At 41.8% G+C, this 24,198-nt stretch overlaps 1 protein-coding gene and 1 long non-coding RNA gene across 3 annotated transcripts in view; one reads left to right on the top strand and one right to left on the bottom strand.

The window, feature by feature from the left end:
* The window catches only part of LOC150001337 (uncharacterized), a 76,670-nt gene extending 71,730 nt beyond the window's left edge, over window positions 1-4,940 (bottom strand). For both annotated transcript variants that reach the window (XR_016513022.1, XR_016513023.1), the window contains exon 1: window positions 4,668-4,940. This is a non-coding gene — a long non-coding RNA (uncharacterized LOC150001337). The remainder of the gene's footprint in view (window positions 1-4,667) is intronic.
* Window positions 2,658-24,198, top strand: GPNMB (glycoprotein nmb). The gene is made up of 11 exons (XM_090287112.1): window positions 2,658-2,831; window positions 9,033-9,185; window positions 9,902-10,045; window positions 11,887-12,069; window positions 14,204-14,362; window positions 14,673-14,984; window positions 16,791-16,889; window positions 17,739-17,841; window positions 19,387-19,595; window positions 22,562-22,655; window positions 23,107-24,198. Exons 1-11 carry the CDS (start codon window positions 2,762-2,764, stop codon window positions 23,252-23,254), a joined length of 1,674 nt encoding a protein of 557 aa, XP_090143238.1. The 5' UTR covers window positions 2,658-2,761; the 3' UTR covers window positions 23,255-24,198.

Genomic DNA, 24,198 nt, shown 5'->3' with positions numbered 1-24,198 from the left:
TGGAACCTTCCAGAGGTACTTCCCACCGCTGTTGCTATCACACACTCTTCTTCAAAAATAGAATTTTTTGCTAAGTCACCTGATGTATCACTTTGACAAGGAGAGTAATGGCCCCCTAAAGCTGTTCACATCCTAATCCCTGGAACCTGTAAAGACCTTTTGTGGCAAGGGGGAATTAAGTTTGCCAATGGAATTAAGGTAGCTCGGATCCTAATTTAAGACAAGGAAATGAATCTGGCTTGTCCAGGTGAGCCTCATGTAGTCACAAGGGTACTTACAAAGGAGAGAGGGAGCCAGGAGAGCCAGAGTCAGGTGTGATGTGAGGAAGACTCTGCCAGCTGTGGCTGACTTTGCAGCTGGGTGGGGTCTGTGGGCTGGGAAATACAGGGAAGACTCTAGAAGCTGGAAAAAGCAAGGGAACAGAGCCTTCACTGCAGCTCCCCTGATGACACTTTGATTTTGGCCTGGTGAGGCTCATTTCAGATCTGACTTCCAGAACCTAATAGATTTGTGCTGTGTAAACCTCCAAGTTTCTGCCATTCGTTCCAGTGACAATAGGAATACAACAGCTATTTACAAAAGTTGGGGAGAAAAAAACCCTTAATTTTTACTCTCTTGCTTAAGAAGACCAGTTTGAATCGAGAAATCCCCACAATTAAAGATTTGAAGCCTCCCACCCCACCAGGGTGTGGGTGCCGCCCACCACTCCCCAAGTCCCCCTTTCGGTGGCTACTGCAGTCATTACATCTCAGGTGCTGCTCCTCAAGTCGGGACTCTGGCCACCAGGAGGGGTGTCAGAAACTGGGATACTGACAGGTAATTCAGTACATTCTCAAAAGCTGACTGCTACATTTCTCAGCATCATTTCCAAACAGAATAATCATGTCGATAACACCCAGTAATTGAGGTTGGTTCCCTTCTTTCAATGAATGATTTCAAACTTAATTTGCAGTATGATTTTATTAAAAAAAAGAGAGAGAAAGAGAGAGAGAGAGAGAGAGAGAGAGAGAGAGAGAGAGAGAGAGAAAAGAAAAGAAAAAGAAAGAGAGAAAGAAAGAGGGAAAAGAAGGAAGGAACCTTGAGGATATTTCTCATCCACAATAGCCCTGTATCTGGTCCCACCAAGTAAACGACTTCACATGTTGTCAGCTGTTGACTGTCATGGCCCCCATGATCCAACTGGCAGTGCTTTGAAACTAAGAACTGGCTGCTTCTTCACCTCCCCCACTGCCTACCTTTGTGCCTATTACCCTGTTCATCTCCCCTTGACAGGATGGGGAAGAAGAGAAGACAGAAAAGATTTGATCACTGTCTGTCTCCCTATTAATTAAGGTTTCACCACAGAAGAGTTTGTCACTTCTGATATATTTAGAGATGGAGATGGTTCATCTGGCCAAAAATATAAACCAGAACTAATGATCAGTAACAAAGGGCAATAATACTTTTAAAAACTTAATCAACAGTAAGTTTTTCCTAAATGGAAACTTTTTTATTCTAAAATTTACATTTGTTGTAAAAAACAAACAGAATTATATCGATCATTCATATAATATAAAACACTTCCATTATTCATTTGTATATGAAAACGGTGTTGTTTCCATCATGAGTATGTTCCCTTTGCTGTTTTTCCCTTCATTTTTGCTTCAGAGGCTGTAAAAGGAGCCCTAGAGAGCTGTGTGGCCTTAGGGTAGGGAACTGGCCACTCCCACTCCCCTCTGTGGATTTTAGTCTCATAGATTATTTCTATTCCTTTTTAGCACAGCTGAAACATAAGTCAATACTCCAAATTTTATTCTCACCCTCACCAGGACTTTTACATCTACTGAAAACAATTACGTGGATACGCCTTAAAGAAAGATCACATGCAGTCAAGTGTTTGTGTTGCCAGATTTTCTACACAGAAATAATTTGATTGTATAAAATTCATGTTCCAGACCAGCTTGTTTTGACATTTAATGCCTGCTTTCTGTAACATGAAATAAATATGCTGTATGTTTTCTGCAATTGACCCTGATTATGCAACACATAAATGCTTTGACAGCAGTTAACAAAAATTATATGGGTTGTTCCGAAAGTTATATGGAATTGCACAGAGATCATAAATGTGCTTTTGGGTAACTTTCTCAACTACTGGAGGCCTGAGCAGCTGTTGGAAGCACCTTCTGGCACAACATATGTTATCCATATACATAATCCACAATTTCAAGTAATTGAAGAGATACATCCCTCACCTGTGCCTCCTCATGGGGGAAGGGAAGGTACCAGCATTAGCCAGCACTGTGAGGAGCTGGTCATCTAAATTACAGCAAAAGAAGCGTAATTGTGACATTTCAGCATGAGCTGGGTGAGCGAATCAGTAAAGGAACTGTGGCAAGCTGATAATCAATGAGGCTGGAGAATAAAATTATACTTGGTGAGGGATATTAAAATAGGGTCCAAAGGAAGGGAAGTTAACTGGAAATTTCTTTTAACTAGAAATATGGAATCACAACATTGAAACAGTGCGCATCTTAAAAGTGAATAAATAGGCACTGAAAGCAAGTGAGTCAGAAGCACATGAGTTGGAAGGGGTTGAACTCAAAGGATCAGATCAGGCAATGCTGCTTAATACCATCACATGATCAGCCCCGAGGCCCATATTTAATTAAAATAAGGAGTGGGGTGCAGTGGAGGCCAGAAGAGCACTGTTGTTCTTAGCTGATGGAGCCAGAGGAGTTAAAAGTTAAATCTTGATTGCTGGGTCTGTGAGAATCCATTCAGCATGGAATGTCTCTACTATTTCCTGGGATTTCTGCTCCTGGCTGCAAGATTGCCACTTGATGCGGCCAGACGTGAGTAATTCCCCATTTCTGTGTTTAACCCATTCTCTGCTGAAGTGGTGGGTTGTCTGAAGCAATGTGTGAGCCAGAAGCTGGACTCCATGAAGCTCCTCAGGCAACTTCCACACTCCCTCATTTCTTCTTCTGGAAACTTGGGAATGTTGGAATTACAGCCAAGTGCCCCCAGCTCCCTTCTTTGCTTCAGGCCCTTGGAAACTAATAACCGTGCAACCTCTCTCTTACGGAGCTTTTTTTTTCCCATCGTAGTTGTGACCCACTCTTCTCCAGACAGTGGGAGGGTGGGGGTGTGAGGGGAACAGCCTCTGGCCTGAGAACAAAGCGACGCTACCCACTGCACTTGGTCTGGTTTCTATCCAATAGAGTAGAGAGCTCAGATAAAATGGGGCCCAAAATCTGGAGACTAGCTCTCTTATAATCCCAACCCAGAAGCTGTTGTTGCTCCTGCTGAGGTTCCTCCCCGGACCTGCATGAACTTGTAGCTGCTGCAGTGAGGTTACTGAGAAGAGCTGAAGCCCAGATCTCTCCTCTAGTTATGCACTCGAGGTTGGGGACTCGTTAACAAGGCTAATGACCAGATCTGGAAATCAGAATCTTCGGAGGCAGGGTCCTAGCACTCTTGCTTTAAAAACGCCTCCTGTGATTGGGATGCAAAACCAAAATTTTGAGCCATTTCGTTCATATGCAGCCCCTTTGTCCAGTCCAGGGGGTCGGTGGTGATGGCGGCCCCCATCCTTCAGGCAGAGTTAGTTTTAGAGTGGAGTAGGAGAAAAGTAAATTACACATCACCCAGGAGGGCCACTCCACCTCGCTCCGGTAGGGTCGGGGCATTCACTGGGTGAAAAGTCCAGGAATCCTCATTCTGCCAGGCAACTTCCTGGGGGCTGGGGGTTGGGGGCGCCGAGAAGGGACCAGCATCTACCTCGTCCCCAGCAGGCGCAGCCCTGTGCTGGCTGCTTCACTTCCATCACTCAGGGAATCCCCACAACACCATCGCGGAGCAGAGATGGTGCTCCCCCTATTTAACAGGTGAGAACCACCAGGGGCCTGGGGCCTGCTCTTCACCTGCTCCGCCCAGCTCCGAGAGAGAAGGATCTTGGATCCATGGGCTCGGGGCCTGTGCACACATCCTTCCACGCCTCCTCCTTGCGGGAGAGAAGCGTCCTATAATTAAGTTGTCCTCGCAGAGTCGGCTCGGGCGGGACTGCTGGGTGGGGAGAGGAAGGGACAGGGAACCGCTGGTGGCGCCGGAGAGCGGAGCGCTCTGGCGCGTTTCCCCGGGGCGGGAGAGGCCCAGGCGGGGCTGGGGTGTGAGAAGGGGGAGCTGAGGGTCTCGGGAGCCCCCGCGGTGGGAGCGGGGTGGCAACACTTGGGAGGAAAGGGTAGGAAGCGGCCAGAGGAGTGGCCAGCTCTGCCCCAAGCAGCTGAGGCTGGAGGCTCGGGCAGTGCTGGTCCCAGGAGATGCCCCGGCGTCTCCCGCGGCTGGGGCCGGGAAAGGGCCGGTGTCTTTGAGTGGGGAGTCCAGGCGCACCGACTGCGGTGGGGGCGGGCTCCCGCACCCCGTGCGAGCCGCTGGCCTGTGCTGGCCTCGCATGGGGAGGCTGGCACCATGATGGGGAGAGAAAGGGGAGGAAGGCCGCTCCCATGCGACTGCTAGCTACCCTCCCTGCTGTGGACAGACTTGGGTTCCCTGCCAGCGGCGGGGCAGGGCTACAAGTGACAGCGCCACTGAGCTTTCACTTCCTTTTGTGCAAAACTGGGTATGGGGTTCTTTTGATCAGCTAACAACAGGTGCTTGGAGTGGGAGACACAAAGTAGCAATTGTCTTACCTCAATGAGCCTCCAGGACAGGCTCTCCCTGGAGTCTACTGTCGGGGAGGTGGAGGGACAGAGAACTGACAGGTTCTCTGCACCCAGTTCTGTCCTTCCTTCCAGCGACGCCCGTCTGCTCTGCTCCGTAGAACAGATGAGTCGGAGATTGAATCTCTCTGTCAGTTTGAGCAGAGTCCCAGCCTATTAGGCAATGTAACAAAGGCCTGCCGTTCCTGGCTTCACCTTGCCCTAAACTAGAGATTCTGGCCAGAAGAAATAAGCACAGGTGGGATTTAAGTGTATCAAACACTAAGCGATTCCTTGCGGCTGTCCAATCAGCCTTGGTAGGAGGAAGGTGTGGATAAAGTAGGTAACAATCAGCCGGCAGCTATTGGGTTGACAGAAAAGTCTATTTAGTTTCCTCCATTAAAAAAAAAAAAAAAAGTTTTTTATTTTCACCAATAACTTTATTGATTTGGATACTGTGAGTATGTTGACTGTCTCCCGCTATTAGCTTCTAGTGGGTAGAGGCCAGGGATGCTGCTAAACATCTTCTAATGCATAAGACAGCCCCACAGCAAAGAGTTATTTGCCAAAATGTCAATAGTACAAGAAAGGAAAAAACACAACTGAAACTCAAAAAAAGATTTGTGCAGTGTATGGAGAAGGTGCTGTGACTGATCGAATATGTTAAAAGTGGTTTGTGAAGTTTCGTCCTAGAGATTTCTCACTGGATGATGCTCCGTAGTCAGGTAGACCAGTTGAAGTTCATACCAATCAAATTGAAACATTAATAGAGAATAATCAGCGTTTATACCATGTGGGAGAGAGCCAACATACTCAAAATATCCAAATCAATGAAGTTGTTGGTGAAAATGAAAAATGTGTTTTTTATTTTACAGAAGAAAGCATATGGGCTTTTTAGCTGACCCAATACTACAAAGAGATCCCCCTGTGCCCTTTACCCAGCTTCTCTCAATGGTAACATCTTACAAAACTATTGTACAACATCACAACCAGGATACTGACACTGATATAGTCAAAATACGGAACAGTTCCATCCCACAAGGATCCCTCGTGCCCTCATGTAGCCAAACACACACCCCTTTCCAACCTCAGCCCCTGGCAACCACCAATCCATTTTCCATTTGTATAATACAGTAGTCCCTCTCTATATTGCGGTTTACTTATCGCAGCTTCACTGTATCGCGGGATTTTTAAAATAATGTATTTAATTCTTTATCACGGATTTCTCGCTATATCGCGGGATTTCGCGGTACTGTATACGTATGTTGTTAAAGTTAGGTAGGTTTAAGAGTGTAGAATATGTTTAAGAACATAAGTAGTGTTTAAAAAGTGTGGAAAAGGTTAATAAGGGAGTGGGAACGATTTTTAAGTGTGTGGGAAGGGTTTATAAAGCCTTAAAACATATATAAATACTAAAATAAATGTAAGGTTCCTACTTCACGGATTTTCACCTATCACAGGGGGGTCTAGAACGTAATACCCGCGATAAGTGAGGGAATACTGTATTGTAACTTCAAGAATGTTACATTCCCACCAGCCATGTAGGAGTGATCCAGTTTGTTCACAACGTCATCTACATTTGATGTGTCACTATTTTTCATTTTAGTCACTCTGATAGGTGTGCAGTGGTATCTCACTGTGCTTTTAATGTACATTTCCCTACTGATTAGCGATACTGAACATCTTTTCATGTGTTTCTCTACTGTCTGTACCCTCTTCAGTGAAATGTCTGCTCAGGTCTTTTTATTTGGATTGTTCAATTTTTAACATTGAGTTTTTTAAAATTCTTTGTATATTTTAGATATTAGTTGTTTATCAGAAATGCAGTTTGCTAATATTTTCTCCCAGTTTGTAATTTGCCTTTTCGTCCTTTTCACATGATATTTCACCGAGCAAAAATTTTCATTTTAATGAGGTCTAATTTATCTTTTTTTTTCTTCTATAGATTATGTTTTTGGTGTCAAGTGTAAGAATTCTCACCTGGCCGGGAGCCAAAAGATCTCTCCTAGGCTTTTTACATTTTTGCAGTGGTATTTGTTAAAAGAGCTAGCCTTCCTCTATCAGATTGATTTTGCATCTTTGTCAAAAATCAGTCGGGCATATTTGTGTGGGTCTATTTCTGGTTCTCAATTCTGTTCATGGGCCTTTCTATTCCCTGTCACTCTCATTTTAATTTTGTATTTTTCTCTGGCTTCTGACACTTAAAATCAGAAGAGATATCCACTTTGGTTATGTTTCTGGAAACACTGACTTTTCTCTCAGGAGGTGAGGAAAAGGAAGACTCATTGGGGACAGTGAAGAAAACTTGTCCTAGGAATCAAAAGATGTGAATCTTCATATCTCCTTAATTAAAGATGATTCTGAGTTAATCATATGACTTTTCTAGGCCTGAATTTCTTCATCTCTAAAATGAAGGGACTTGAACTAAGTAATGTTAGTTCTCTCCAGATTGAATATTCTCCTGTTCTGTAAATTATTCGAGTGAATGTCCAATTATAAACATTTATTGATAAGCATGCATTTCCTGCCCTCACTTAGTAGTACCATTTTCCAAATAGGAACAGTCTCACAGAATCACAGGACATTTGTTTTTTGTCTGAGTTGAAGGCCCAGAAAAGACACATGGCCTGAGGTCTCCCAGCCTATTTAGTAGCAAAACCAACACTAGAAACCAGATTCTGTGACTCCCAGTTCAATGTTCTTTCCTATTCCATCTGCCTCCCTTATAAGAAGGGAACCACTGTCTTCTATTCCTCTGGGAAAGAGGAATAAAAGACAGATGTTAACGGCATCCATTTATATGGCTTCTCTGACTACCTGGCAACTACCAAACCTCATGTAAGACCTCTTCCAGGATTCAAGAGAAGACAGTGTTTCTGGCTCTAAGAGTTCATGGTCATACCAAGACATAAGACCTTATGAATTGATGAGAGAACAGTTTATGATAGTGTATGACTAGGGGTTGACTGAGGACTATAGACAATTGACTGTAGAGCTTTTGACTGTGAGTAACAGAATTCTCAAATAGACTGAGTAAGACACAGTATCTCATTAAGTCTAGAGTAGGCAGTGCTAGAGCAAGAGCTCAATTTCATCAGCAAGAACTCGTTTCATCCTTCCATTCTGAAAGCCTGGATGTGTTGCTTCCTCAGACTTATACCCTCATGGCTGAATGGGGCTGTCATGGCTCCAGGCATCACACCATCACCCTACCATCTCCAAAATCTATTCTGAGCAGAATTACCTAAGCACACCAAGTAAAAAGGAGAGTCGATTTTTTTTTAACTCAACAATATGCTGTCTATAAGAAACCCACTTCAAATATAAGTAAAAAGATGTGCCAGTTAAACTCTAAGCATTAATATCAAGGTATTCTCAGAGCAAGGAGTACTACCAGAGATAGAGGTCAATTCCTAATGATAAAAGAATTAATTTACGAAAACAACTTAACAATCAGGGCTTCAAAGTATGTAAAGCAAAAACTGATGGAACTGAATGAAGAAATTGGCAGAAAAACAATAGGAACATGGACGTCCCTAAAAGCACTACCTACCAGCCTGAGATAAATGACAGGAAAAAAACACTTTACCCAACAATGCAGACTGCACAAGTGCATGTAGAACATTTACCAAGACAGATCATATAGTGGCCATAAAAACATCAGGTTGTTCCACAGCAGGCTATCCAGTGTGCATCTCCTGGAATCCTGGAGGCGTTCCTGAGCCTGGCCTTCCTTTAGCCAACTGGACAATTCACAATGGGAAGAGTTGTAAAAACTGGTCTGAATATCACTGGCATCAGTGTTTTCCTCACGGCATCGCATCAAATCAGAATATTCAGAGGAAATGTATTGAAAAACCAAATGAGAGCTAAGAAATATTGACTTTCAAATTTTTCTTTGATTCATCTAAAGTACGTGAAGAGATAGCGTCTGGATACTTGTATTAAAGAGAGTTCCAGGGACATTTTTTAAAAAACAAAAAATTCTTTAGCCCTGGCCAGTGTGTCTCAATTGTTTGGAGCATCATCTTGTAGAACAAATGGTCACAGGTTGGATTCCTGGTCAGGGCACAGACCCAGGTTGCAGGTTCAATCCCTGATGGGGGCGTGTACGAGAAGACAACGAATCAATGTTTCTCTCCCTCCTCCTCACTCCCCTCCCCCTAAAAAACAATGAAAAAATGAAAATTGGTGACTATTAAAGAAAAAAACCCTTTACTTGCTTGACATACTGGAAATATTATGTATGTTCTTTCCAACCTTATGAAATGGAAAGTGGCTTTAACCATTGTTAGGTAAGTACTAAATGAGGAATAGAGTAGACTAAATAATTTGTTTTTCCAAATATTGATATAGGATTTCATGATGTGCTGAGTAGTGAAAGAACCTCTGATTATATGAGGGAGCACAACCAATTAAATGGTTGGTCTTCAGATGAAAATGACTGGAATGAACAGCTCTATCCAGTGTGGAAAAGAGGAGACCCGAGGTGGAATAACTCCTGGAAAGGTAAGTCAAATGACTCAACCCAAACAACTGTCATTTCCTATTTAAGTTAGTCTCAGATTATAAATGGGAGAGCACATGGCTTATGTTTCTTCTGTGAATGACAGTACTCTAGTTACCACGTGGGAGGAACCTAGATTTAACAATCTTTCATTTACCACAACATATCACTTTCTAAGCCACAGCCACACAGTTTAATCTCCTTAGAATTTGCAAGTTTGTAGTTTTTGGAAGATTTTGGAGAGTGAGCAGTTTTAGTCTCAAACCTATTTAACTAATGTGTGAATGGTTATCTTCAGAATATGTGTGATTTCAGAGCAGTCTTGACCATCTCTAAACTGTGGTTTGTTGGAGAGTATATTTCCATTCACATGAGTGAATGACTTCTTCAGTCATTGGTTTGGAGTTTAAATAATATAAATGACTAATACTTCTCTGCTCAATCAAATTGAGCGGGTTTAAGAAATTATTTTAAGTGAACATTCTTTTTTTCTGTGTCTAGAAAATTCTTTAACTAGTCTGACTTCCTTATTTTAACTTATCTTCTAGAATGTTGTACTCTGATAGCAAAAGTTAGGAATCCAGAAAATAAATTAATTTACTGTGACGAGGCATAAGGATCCTCAGACTGGTCCTTATAACTAAATTTAATTTTACATTACTCATCAGTGAAAGGAAAGAGATCACTGATCACTGAGCTCCACTTCTCTCTGTCCTAGGAGGTCCCGTGCATGTGACTCTAACCAGCGATTCCCCAGCACTGGTGGGCTCGAATATAACATTTGTGGTGAACCTGGTATTACCCAGGTGCCAAAAGGAAGATGACAATGGCAATATAGTCTATGAGAAGAACTGCAGAAATGGTAAGAAATGTTATTCACATCACAGGGACACCCTAGTTCTCCAAACTACTGGAGACATTTCGGAAACGTTGAGCCTTGTAGGTACGCTACTTTTCCACTTAAAGCAAGATGCTGCTATCATCCCATGGCAGGATGACAGGGAGGGTGTGTGTGTGATTCCACCCAGTCCCTTCATTGACATTAGCCAATGATACTTCAGCAAACGAATGGTCTTTGCTACTTGGAACCCTCTGCAAGAGCTACATTGTCAGCCTCAGTTTTTTCTTAGTGTCCAGGTGATTAGACAGAGAATACCTTGTTAATTCTCAGATTTTGGTTTAATACTTGGAATTCTTTCAGCCACTCAAAGAATAGCCAGTTTGACAGATGTTTGCTGATCAGAGTAATTTCTCCTCACAAGTATTTCTTAAGCAAGTGCTGTGTGGCTAGCACAAATTCTAATATATATACACACACACACACACATTTTTGTTTTGTTTTGCTCATAATTAAAGCAAATAAATTCTTTGTTAAAGAGTGCAAATAAACACAAATACATCAAGGGAAATTATCTTGTTAGAACTGTACATTTCAAAAATTCTAAGCTAATTATTGAGATTCTTCAATCAGTGACAAGGCTATCAAATGTACTTACAATCTGATTCTATTATTTAGAACTGCTATTAAATTGTCAATATGTTCATTCCTTATTTACTTATCATATTCCTATGAGGAAAACATTAGATTCTGTACAGAAAGGATTTGATAGTTAAACACTGGTGTATTTAATATTCTGTAGCATTTTTCTTTTTTCCTAAAAAAAAAAAAAAAAAGATGATTATTATTGTTTCAAATGACAATCTAACCATTTTTTTGTATGAAAGCATTCTTGTGACTTATGAAAAAGTTAATAAACTATTTATCACCACTAATATGTCTAGGGATCTTTGAAGAAATGACTAATTCCAGGAATAGGGAAGGAAAAGTACCAGGTGAGCCTGGGATATTTGAGCATGGGAATATGTCACAAGGACACAGAAGTCAGCTTGAAGGGGCTCCCACTGGCCCTGTTTGGGTCAATTTAAGAATAAAAAATACTAATGGTTGTACTAGATGGATAAATAAAAAGCTTCTCCATAAATGTCAGTGACATGAAATGCCAAGAGGGTAAGGAATTGTTCTAGATGACTTGTTTAAAATAAAAAATGTAATATATACAGAAAAGTAGAAGGCCGGGTACATTGAGCACCCAAATGCCTTCTATGTAGATTCAACAGTTTAAACCTTCTACCATATTTGCTCTCTTTCTCCCTCTCCTCCTCCATCTCTTCCTTCCTTCTTTCTTCCCTTCCTTTCTTTCTGAAACAAAACAGCCAAATGTAGTATGTGACCCTTGATTACCGTGGTAGGGGTGGTAATGCATTGTGTTTATGTAGAAGAATACCCTTATTCTAAGGAGATATGTGCTGAAGTCTCTAGGAGTGGGGAGTCATGATGTCTAATGAACCAGGAAAAAAGCAACAGATAGAGTGTATCCAAATAAAAAGATAAAGCAACGCTCATTTGGGTTTGAATACAGTGGTGATTTGGAGACCCAGTATGAAGATAAAATATATTAAGTGGTATCTTTAGATTGAACTTTCCTGAATAATTGCTCTACATAATACTTACCGAAATTGAACATATATGTAGGAAAAAATGCACAGGTCACAAATGCACCATTGGATGGATTCTGAACATTAGGATTGTAGTTGTTCACCTATATTTACATGAGTTATGAAAAAAATATTTAAAGGTGTCTAGTTCAATGATCAGCATTGAGCATTCTGATCCAGATGACAGTCGTGGCTTTCTCTGTTTAGGCACAGGGGCATCTCCTGACTCATATGTTTACAACTGGACAGAGTGGACTGAGGACAGTGACTGGGGAAATGGCACCAATGAAAGCTATGACGTGTTCCCCGACGGAAGGCCATTCCCCCACCACCACCACCACCATCACAGATGGAGGAGATGGAATTTCGTCTACGTCTTTCACACCCATGGTTGGACTTTTACAAATGCTCTTAGCTTTTTCTTTACCTTTCTTTAAAATTTAATTTTGTCCTCTTTTCTTATTCTATAATCAAGAATTAATAATTCTGAGACTTTAATAATAGTTAATCTGTTAACTTTCTTTAGCTGAGATAAAGGGTGAGAGATTTTTTAAAATGTATAATGGTTAGTCTTGCCAAATCTCTGGGACACCAAAGAATTAAAGGGAAGTAAAAAACTGATTCAGCTTTCTTTTTTAAGACAAAACTATGTTTCTTCTGCCTAACAGTAATCTTAAAAATACTAATAAAAATACCAATTTTTTTTATTTGAATAGCGCACAGGTAGGCATTTGTTGATGTATTCTGTAATTTTTTATATTGTCAAATGAATTCTTAAGAATTAAAGAAACTTATGTTTTCTTTTTGGAAAATGCAGAAGAGTACAAATGAAAAACAAGCCATCCATAATTAACACCAGAGGTTATCACTCTTAATATAATGGTGTTTTCATTATTAGTATTTCTTGATTAGGATTATAATGTATACACATTTTTCTTAATATGAGTATTTGACTATATTATTAAAATTATTTATATATGTATTATAATGACTGCATAATATTCCATTGTGTAGAAATAACACGATCTAACCTCTGCTCTTCTTTTATACATAGCCTACCCTTTTTTTCTTTCTTTAACCACAAATGGTATTCACTTTGCTATATTACTGGCAATGTGATTATCTTTAGATGTAAATTTAGATTATTTCTAGCAAAGCTGCTAAGTCCTTTTTAAAAATGTCAACAGATGCCACCTGGCTCTGAGGATTTGAAAATTGCTACCAGTAATGCAGCCTCCAAATTTCTAAATGTTTTGTCTTTTTCGTAAATTAGAGAAGGTTTCTCTTTCTTCAGCTAATTTACAAATCAAAACAAAATACTAGAAATACATGCTGATGGTCCAAAATTCAAAATACATGTCAAATACTATGCCCATCTACTTAAATCAGTTGATTTAAAGCTGACTTTTTTCAGTGCCTGCATGGCCCCTGTCTGTCACCTCACCGCATGTCATTATTTACTTCTTTGACCTGACATGGAGCATTAGAGTCACTTATGCTCACTAGCACTCCAGACTCTTTGTAGCCTCGTTAACATCCATTAACTTAACTGGTTTAGAAGTCTATTTTTCAAATCACCTTTCAGCCAGAAATTGCTGTTTTTCTAACATGACTATTCAGAATTTCCGTTTCCTGATGAGGTCTCAGAGTTAGCTGATGTTGTCCCCCAACTAGGCATTGCCTCTGAGGTCTAGCTCTCAGAACCAGAAATAACATTTTTCTCACGTGCAACTAACCTCCTCGGAAACATCTCTTCCCCCCTACAACCTCCACGAGAACGGCCTCTGCGTGTCAAAGTAAAGGGGGAATACCTGTTCCAATGGCACATCTATACCACGTGCCTCACTCAATAGGATTAGAAAAATCCTTGAGCCCTGAGTCAGAGGAATTACTTTTACTACTAGACAGTGGCAGCTAGATAGATTGAGTTTAGGGCTGGAGAAAGAACAGGAATGACTCAGGGGTGTCCTAGAACGTGTGTAGGGACCCACCTCATTCCTTTCCATACACAGCATACTTTCATCATGTACGGCACGTTTATATGCAAATACTATTAGGAAGTGGAGGATTCTAGTCCCCTTTTAAAAAGCTGCTTAATAATATAGCTGAAATAGTAATATTATTACAAAAATCAGGTAGATTCTTGGATAAATTTTTTAAAACTCCATCACACACCTCACCATTACAGTAAATGTAATTTCTGTAGAAAACACACATATTTCAAGTGCCAAACCACTGATTTATAAAAAGTATTTATTTGTGAACGAACGACTGTATTATCCCATTCAACAGCTCTGTTTATTTTAACCAGGCAATTACATTTCCTTAACCATGGGTTTGCTTTTTAAGGTTTTACATAACAATGAGCACCATCTTTCTTTCTGAAGCAGCCAGCACCACGTTCCCATCCTGCCTTTTCCCTCCTCAGAGCGGTCTCTGAACGGCAGTGGCTAGGTGTTAGGAGACAACTTCCTGTAATGATCATGTGATGTAACCGATACCTAAATATTCCAACCTCTCACAGGTCAGTATTTCCAGAAACTGGGACGGTGTTCAGCACGTGTTTCTATGAACACAGCCAACCTGACGCTTGGCCCTCAAGTCATGGAAGTAATTGTCTATAGAAGAGACCGAAGGACGAATGTTCCCATCGCAAAAGTGAAAGATGTGTACGTGGTAACAGGTGAGAGGTGTGAACTCGAAAGTTCCTGGGAAAGAGGCACTCAGTTCTGACAATAGTATTGCATTAAGAAAGAATTCAAGCCAAGTGTTTTGGGTTAGGTTACAATTCATCTGGACTCCTTCTCAAACTTACATTTAATGATATATTCCCTCTGTTTTTCAGATTAGCTTGGGAAAACTCTAGAAAGCTTGCACAGGGAAAGGAAAAATGATGCTGAATTATCCCTGTTTTAAATTTTTCACCTAAAAGAATGATTGAAGTCATCCACTTAAAAACAAACAATAATAGTCTTTTTTTTTTACTCTTTTAGATCAGATTCCTATAAATGTGACTATGTCCCAGAAGAACGATAGAAATTTTTCTGATGAAACCTTCCTCAGGGACATCCCCATTACGTTCAATGTCCTTATTCATGATCCCAGTCACTTCCTGAATGAGTCTGCCATTAGCTGCATGTGGAACTTCGGCGATAATACTGGTCAGTTTGTTTCCAAGAATCACACTTTGAATCACACATATGTTCTCAATGGAACCTTCAACTTCAACCTCACTGTGCAAGCTGTGGTGCCTGGACCTTGTCCTTCACCTTCACCCAGACCTCCAAAACCCACTCCTTCTCCGTGTAAGTGTTTTAAGTATTTTCTGGGTGATCTTGGTGGGACGGGGAGGTCCTTAACCTAAATTCATGTAGGTTAGAGTATAAGATCCCTAGTTAAAAGGATTGCATACAGACTGCAAAAATCTGTTGATTTTTAAAAGCCACTTTCTTACTATTTTGAGGTAGGTAGAATATAGAAGAAAGGCGAACATGCTTCGAGTCATTTTGCAAGTAAACTTTGGTGATTTATATATAGCTCTTTCACATTCCCAATTTTTACTGACTTTGTTCCGTGTACAGATGCTTCCCCTTCTAGTTCATCACATTTCTGTCCATCTCCCATTTTTTTGTCACTGTGAGAAGACACACCGGTCCTTTGTGAACATTCAGGCCATCCCACTTTCCTTTGTCCCCAACCCCCCACTTCCATTCTCCTCCCTTCCAAGCCCACATCTACCTAGCGTCCAACGAATACACAGCCGCACTGAAATTCACTTTCTAAATGACCCCAAAAAGAATGTATATTGAGAATATTTCTAGGCTAGCAAGCTGAAAAGACTCCAGACATTAAAATTGTTCTGAATATAGGGCTTAATTAATTAAATCCCACCCTCTATTAAAATTATATGAGGACATTCAAGAAGTTCTTAAGAGTCTACCTTGGAAAACCCTGATGTCTCCACCCTTCCCCACACAGACATTAGTATCAACATCTTAGCACTCCAGAATCTAGGGGGATTGCAATAGGCTGACATCCTCCATTGGACGCTAGAGGGCGCCATCACCAAGCCCCGAGAGAACGCGCCATCATGATGTCCAAACTTGTCATTGTTTTAACCAAAAAATTGTTAATTTTAAATAATAAATTGTCATGACCGTGTTATTAATAGAATTAGACCTTATTAAACCAAAAACATGTAATTCAAGACACTATACTTACTGATTTTTATTCTTCTTTGAAATATTTTACATTACAAAATTAATGCATACTCCTTGGTAGAAATTCAAATATAGAAATCTACAATGAAAGTGAAAGTTCCTATTCACACTCTCCTTAAATCCTGTTAATAGTTCAGAGTATTTATTTCCAGCCTATTTTCTATGCATTTACAAATGTATTTTATAAATACACATAAAGTTTATTGTTTTGGTTTTTATGTAAATAGATTCATGTCATATATATATATAATTTTCTCTTTTAATGTAACAAAAATCATAGACATCTTATTTTTATCAGTGCATGTAAATCTAACTCACTGGCTACATAGTATTTTACAGCATGTATAAACTACAATTTATTTAACCATCTCATATTGATAGATTATTTATTAGGTAAATCCTAATTCCAGTTGCAAATATAGCTGCACTGAACAACTCTAAACATATAGCTTTCTTATGCTATTTCTGTAGGAAAATCAATTTCTTTATCTACAAGTATTGATCTCAAACAGCGAAAAACAAGGGACCTCGAATTTGAGCCCAGAATACCTGCCTCCAACATTAAAATTTGGCTTTATCTTTTATGGTTTGCTTTATTTCATCATGATGGTTGTAGCACACATTTTAATATGGCTTCTACCTTTCACTTGCTTCCTGTGTTTAAACAAGATATGGGACCGTGTTGACGTCCATGATTTAACAATAATACTGCCTTACGGCTCTCACATCTCTATGAATCGCTACACATTTAGTTCAAATTTCTACAGCATTTCAAGGTGTAGGATTCTTTATGTTTTTCTAAAGAGCAGGTAGACAGGTGTTTAGATTCTTGGTTCTATCATGTACATCTTTAACATTCTCAGCAACTAAACTGTCATTGGAACTCTGCAGCACCCACTGGTGACAGCCGCCTGGAGTGGGAGGAGACTCCGGGTGAGCACTGCCAGGTTAACAGAGACGGCTACTTCACGGACAGGCTCTCAATCGTAGGTAAGCTGAGCAGGGGGAGGATGTCTGAGTCTACCTTGGGCCACCCCTCACTGCATTGACCCTGGAGGGGGGGGTTGGGGAGCAAGAACACCCTCTCTCTGTCTGAGGTGATACCACATGCACATGAACAAAGACTCTACCAGTTTCCAGATTCCTACTGCCTACCACAGCCTCCTTACCCACATTCTAGCGGAAATGAGGCCCACATACTGATGAGCCTACCCAGGGTCTGGATCTCCGACCCTGCGCATCCCAGAAATCAGAATGAACAAGCCTTGAAAGGAGGCCAGTAACAAGTTCCCCTGACTTTGCTTTCTCCCTCTCGCTGATTTCACAAAGTCAGGCTTCTGGTATGCACGAAACCATGAGCGGGGCTACCGCACACAGCTGTGCGGTTTAGGCACAGCCCCAGAAGCCCAACAGAGAAGACAGGTGGCGTCTGCAGCCCAGGCTGTGCGTCCAGGCGCTAAAACCCATGCTGCGCACCCTGGGGCTGAGCCACCTCGCCCTCACGGAGAGAAGCTGGCTGCAGCCTGCACCTGGGGTTGCAATCCCCCTCCCAGGGGCACCTTTTTTCTGTAATACATGCCCAGAGGGGTTGCTGCTTTCTAACATACACAGGCTCTAGAAATAAAGACCTAGGTTGGACTGAGACAGTCCAGCCGACTTTGAAAATGCTGCGTGAACATGTGTGAGAAGCGATGGAGTAGATTCTGGATTGGGTGTGGCTGGTGTGACAAGAAGGCTATCTCATTGTGGCCAGGCCTTTAGGTTTGCGAGAGAGGCGTTTTATTTTATTGGTTTCCATTGTATTTTGATGTGTTTTTCCGTGGGGGGTTGTTGTGTTAGAGGGAATTCTGCAGGTCAACATCATCGAGATGACAGAAGTTGTGATGCCCGCGCCACAGCCTGACGACTCCTTGATGGATTTCGTCGTGACCTGCCAAGGGACGTGAGTACATCACCTCAGCCAGAGGAACGGGTCTAGTGAGGACCCCAGGCCTGAGCAGAGGCCTTGACTCCAGTGTCCCCTTGAAAGCTGATTTAAAGTCCTAGTGGGTCAGAAAGCCAGGACAAGGAAGGACCCTCCAAGGCACTCTCAAGGATGCCTCTGTTTTGCTAGCATTGAGCAATGCTCATTACCTTTAACTGCTGATGTAGTTGAATAGTAATTATTGATCACTCCCTATGTTCTCGACATTGTCATCTGTCCTGTTGCAGCCTTACACAATCCTACGAGTCTCCTGATTTTACAGATGGGGCCATGGTGATGATGGAACTTGTTCCCTTAGACAGTGGGCACCTGGCAGAGCACAGTTCACAGACCAAGGTCTGGCTCAGAACCCTGCTCTTCAGCTCCCTGAGGCCCCTCCAGAGTGGCAAGAGGCCTGTATGTCCTGGCATTAATTAACAGCAATGCCTGACAGTCCTGTCTCTCTTTATAATTTACAGAGCTTTTCTAATGCATTATATATTTTGGCTTCCTATGGTTTGGTTATAACTGTATATAATAGACTAAATATATATTAATTAATATATGTACTACATAGAGTCATTAAATATGGTAATGAATTAACTGATTCCCATATATGTAAATCAAGTAATTAAAATGTATGTGTACGTAAATCAAGAGCATGGACGGTATAAAAATGGTAGCTGAGAAGATCTCCAGCTTGGGCAGAGGGGTGGAATGGGGATGAACAGAAACTAGAGAAAAACCTGACTAAGGGCGTGAAGCTGTTGCAGAGGCCAGGGTATGCCTCCATCTTGCCCCACGCCCTGTCAGACCCAGCGTCAGAGCTCAGATTCTCCCTCCAGGATGTCTGCTTATCGGTGACACAGTGACTGAGAAAGTCATGCATGGCCAGGTGGCCTAGTGGTTACAAGGGCGGTTGTCAAACATCTCTTGTTCAAGTCCCAGCTCCACCTCTAACTGCTGCGTGACCTTGGGCCAATTATTTTCCCTCCCTGAGTGCTTTGTCCCCTGCTATACTTGGATAATATATCGTTCCCGTAAAGTCACTGAGAGGAATAGACAAGAACATGTCATGTATCTAAAACTCAGGGCCTCATGCAGAGTAAATACCGCATGATCAGCTGTCATTGCTGCTGCTGTATATTTCTCTGTAGGAACCCAGACTGGGCCGGCTCTGGGATTTAGTGATAATATGTTTGCCTAACACCTATGCTGTCTGCATCTTTGGGCATTTTAGGGAGCCAGAAGTAGAGGGAATGACTTGGCTTTCACATCATTTCCAAGAGCCCCTTGCCTTGGGGGACATAATTTCTTCCTGCTCTACCCCCAAGGCCTCACCTTCCTGAGGATACAGAGGAAATGGTAGCTCACTCCCAGGCTTGTGTGAGGATAAATTACACGTAACAATTCGATGTCACAGAGTTTGAGTAAAAGTAAGGTGGAGTTCAATTTTTCAGTAATATAATGATTTTTCCCTTTAAAACTATTATGTTGCTATCTCTCCCTCTCTTATGCCCTCAGCATTCCCACAGAGGTCTGTACCATCGTGGCTGACCCCACCTGCCAGGTCGCCCATAACACAGTCTGTAGTCCCGTGGAGGTGGGCGACACCTGCTTGCTGACCGTGAGACGAGCCTTCAACGGGTCTGGGATGTACTGTATGAACCTCACTTTGGGCGACAATGCCAGTCTGGCCCTCACGAGCACCCTTGTCTCTGTCCCGGGCAGAAGTGAGTTTAGTTTCATGCTTGTATGAGCATTTCACCCTGCAGATAAGGGGTGTTGTGGTTCATACTGAAGCTACTCAGAGCTTTGTTGTCAGTGTTTTATTTTATTTCAGCACAAAATTCATTGAGTTATTGTTAAAGTGGATTTGGTGACTGGCATTAAAATCCAACAGCAAATCTATTTAGGGAAGGGCTGCGAGAGAGAGAGAGAGAGAGACTGGGTGGAATAATGGCCAAAGAAAAGCCTTTTGATGAAAAAAACTCAGCTGTGATCATAGAACAGTGATAACATAATGTGATCATTGCACACTCGAACAGGTTTGCATCTCAAAGGGGAGGTGTAAACCAACCTCAAAAAATAATGTTGTTATTAGAGTCCACCTGGGCAAAGATTCAAAGCCAAGGAGAAATGAGAAACCAAGGGGACTCCTTGTTCCCTTCTAACTTGCCACATGTCCTCTCCCTTCCCTAATTCAACCGAGCATCACGCAGAGACCGTAACAAACCAACTTACGTCTTCCTCAGACGTTCACCTGAAAAGCTCGTCTTGACCCTCCTAATGCTTGGAGAGGTAAAATGTTTACAAAATGGTCTAAAGAATTTCATTGACAACTTTTCATTTATTACTGGCTTTCAATGTTCCCCAACCTCAAAATGAGGTCTCTACCTGGTGACCCTAACTGACTTTCATTTATAACCAATTTTGTTGTAAGTTACTGCTTTACCTCTTAGAAGGAGTGCAACGTGGTGGAAGGGAGAGATTACACTGTACACACATGACAGCACCTAGTTCGCCCCTTAATGTGAGTGTTGTCAGGTGCCACCTGATGACTAACTCACACATAACTCCTCTGGATCTGGAGCCCATCTCCAAGGGAAACGTCGTTAGTGAAAAGGCAGCTTTAACCTCACTGAAAGAAAAACTTTAGTGATCGTACATATAATTATTTGTCTGAGGGCTGACTGTTGGAAAGATCCTAGGTGTGGATTTAAAAGCAAGAATTCAAAGGAAGGAATTGCCCTTCCTGAGGGCAGGTGCACTGGGACCTGGGTTGAAGGGCCGGCAAGGACAGGGTGGAAAAAGGCAGGGAGTGCCTCCACGCTGGCACCTCCACGCTGGCACCTCCAGGAGCTGCTGCCTTTGGTCCTCTGGTGCTGCGACAGCTTTTTTAGAATTGCCTTTAGACTCATAACCTAGTCTAGGAAGCCTCCTCAGTGCTGGCAAACCACTGCTCTCTTATTTGGGTTAGGGGTTTAGATATTTGTTTAATTCTTCTTATAGTGAGTGATAACTGTAGGGGTGATGTGAGCCATTTTCAAAACCCAAATAAAGGAAGTTCGGAAGGAGAGTTTTATTTTTTTCTTTTCTTTTTTAAAATATTTTATTTATTTTATTTTTTAGAGAGAGGGGAAGGGAAGGAGAAAGAGAGGGAGAGAAACATCGATGTCAGAAAGAAACATCGATTGGGACCTGGCCTGCAATTCAGGCATGTGCCCTGACTTGAAATCCAACAGGCGACCTTTCGCTTCATGGCACGATGCCCAACCAACTGAGCCACACTGGTCAGGGCCAGAAAGAGAGCTTTTAATCCAGTAGGACTGTAACTTGATGGCTTAGGTATCAAAGTCAGAATTTCAGAAATAGATCATCGCTCCCAGGCAAATCCATAGACTTTCAGCTGAAGTAACTTTCAGTCCTTGATTCAATGAACATTCATGAAGTAGCTGCAATTTTTTCAGCAAGTATTCCTTGAACTTCTACTCCGTGCCCAGCACAGCTCCAGGCACAAAATACACAGTTCTAGATAGAGTGGAGGACAAGATGAAGAACACCCCTGCTTTTCTGAGCAGAAACAGACAACAAACAAGATGGCACTGTGAAGCAACTAAAACAAGGTCAGGACATGGAGAGTGACTTGCATGGGAGAGAGGCGACAAACATTGGCTTTGGAGACTAAGAGCTCAGGAGAAGTCCTGCTGACCTAGGAGCACCAGCTTGGCGATGGGCCTCCCCTGAACTGAGACCTGAATTTTAATTATGAGCAGCCTGTTTACATCCCTGTAGGCCACCAATAGGCTCGGGTTTTATTCTGTGCATAAGGGGAACCGCTGGTGGGTTTGAAGCATGATCTTAATTGATGGTTTTAGAAGATCTTGCTGACTGCTGAGTGCAGCAAGGATCGTTGGAGATAAACTTGGAAGCAGGTAGACGATTCGGAGGTCTTCTCAGGGGAGGGGGCTGGTGGCTGGGACTGAGATGGTGGCAGAGGAGATGGAGGAAAAGTAGATAAAAGTGCAGTTACACTTCAGCAGTAGAGGCAAGACGAGTTGATTTGCTGGGTTCCAGGAGTGAAGAGAAGACATAATTCTTGCTTGGTGGTTATCACAATTTAGTAGGAGAGAAATATGTGTAAGGAAGTAATTGCAACATAACATGATCAAGGCAGAGGAAGGGAGCGAGCAGTGACAAAGGAAGAGGTGGGCGCTGCCTCGTGAACGTATGGAGGATGTCCCAAAGGGGTGGACACAGGATAAGCTGGGGAAGGACATTGCCAGCAGAGGGCGTGGAGATATGAAAGAGTGTGGGGAGGATGGGCAACTCCCAGGGTTTTTAGCACAGTTGAAAGGTAGGTTGGGGGAGATGAGGCCAGAGGAGTGGGCAGGAGGATCACGGAGCCCTTCATCCTGTGGGCGCTGCTGGGTCAGCTGAGACCTGAGCAGGTGTCTTCAGGACGTGACATCTCTCTCCTGAGCCCTTAACACAGTGTTCCAGACATGCCAACTCATTCTCTAAATGGAAGATAAACTGACCCAAAGACTATGTATTATTTAATGGGAGAGATTACCGAAAGCCCAGAGGGAGCCATGTATCTTCCGATAGCTCCCTTCGTCATTTACTTAATTACATTACAGGCAGCATGTCCTCTGGGTGGAAGATGTCTCTCATATGGTCTTTCTTCTGTTTTAAGACCCAGGCTACTCTTCAAGAATGGTAAATGGTGCCCTGGTCTCCCTTGGCTGCTTGGCCATAATTGTCACTGTGATTGCCCTTCTGGTGTACAAGTAAGTTGCTGGTTCTAACACTTTAACTCACTCTAGTATATTGTTGAAAATAAGTAGCAATGTGCCACACAAATGGGCCATTTTCCCTTTTCAGCTTTTAATCATTTTGTGTGTGGGTGGAGAATCTTCCACTGAATGATGAACACCAAACTAGCCTGTTGATTTTGCTGTGGGTTTTTTTTAATCCTAAAATCGCTACCAGATGTCAGCAACTTAACAAAATTGTGTCAGCTTAATATTTAACATGTAATTTCAGATTATAGTAAACAGGCATATTTCTTGTATGAAGAAGAGAAAATAAATACATTTCCATAAGACATCAGTGTCTGAAAAGCCAAAGATTAGGTTAAACAGAATTAACCATTTTGCATTGGGCATGTAAAAGGTTGTGGAAGGTAATATATTCCATCTGGAGATCTTTCTAAAAATCTTTCCAACACATTGTTTTCAGAAAACACAAGGAATACAAACCGATAGAAAACAGTACTGGGATCAAAGGCAAAGGCCTGAATATTTTCCTCGAGCAAGCAAAGGTCAAGTTCTTTCCTGGAAGCCAGGAAAAAGATCCACTGCTCAAGAACCAACCAGGAATTCTTTAACTCTTCAGGCTTATTTCTGACCAACAACTCACTTTTCAGTGCCATATGTGTGAGCTGTGCTAGAGTAGATGGCTATTAACTTTTCCCCCTAATGATTACTGTAAAATATGTATTGTGGTTTAGGGAGGTTCAATTTTTTTATAGGTTAAGTGACATTTTAGAGAAATGGAGAGGAATTATACTGCAAATAGCCTCAGCTATATTATATAAGTGATAAAATTAGTCAGCAGTGCTTTCTTTCATTATGGCTTATGTTTCACTTACAATGTCTTAACGTAATTAGTAGGATAGACATAAGAGGGGGAGAAGAGTAGGGGGAGAAGGTATTATTCATTAGAATCTGACCTAGGTAGCCTAGAAGGAGAGGCTGGCTTTCCATACTAACACCTGCATAAAACCTATGTCCTCTATTCCTGTCCTTAAAATCATGTTCCAAGCTAACCAAATCCTATTTCAATGAACATGCATGAGCTCCCAACAGAACAATAACAGGCCAAGCCTCCACTATGATGCGGATGCTTGTTATACTAAAATAATAATAATAAAAACAATCTAATCAATAGGTGTGAATATTTTTGTGACAACCTGCCTGCCCAGCTGTGTAAAGAAATGATATGCATTCATTCATTTGTTCCATGGACATTTATTTAGCACTTTCTGTATACCAGGCATGTTCCTAGGCACATGGCCCAGCACTCAGAGTGTTGATAGCCTTGTGTATGTATCTGACTCTCTGTACACACAGGTGCATTTATTTGAAATTACGTATTATGATTTTCCAAAGAAGGAGGCCCCTGGTTCCCCTACTAATTTCTCCAAATGATATAGAAACTTGCTCAACAAGGGTTTCATTTCCCATTTGTAACTAAAACTATCTACCATATGTCAGACATGACTTTTTTTTTTACTCTCCTGCCTGAAAAATAAAGTATTAAAAGAGATAA

This window comes from Furipterus horrens, unplaced genomic scaffold (genome assembly GCF_987537825.1).
Source record: "Furipterus horrens unplaced genomic scaffold, mFurHor1.1.pri manual_scaffold_9, whole genome shotgun sequence".
Taxonomy (NCBI): Eukaryota; Metazoa; Chordata; class Mammalia; order Chiroptera; family Furipteridae; genus Furipterus; species Furipterus horrens.
Note: the sequence above shows the minus strand (reverse complement) of the source record. Positions and strands in the feature narration are given on the sequence as shown.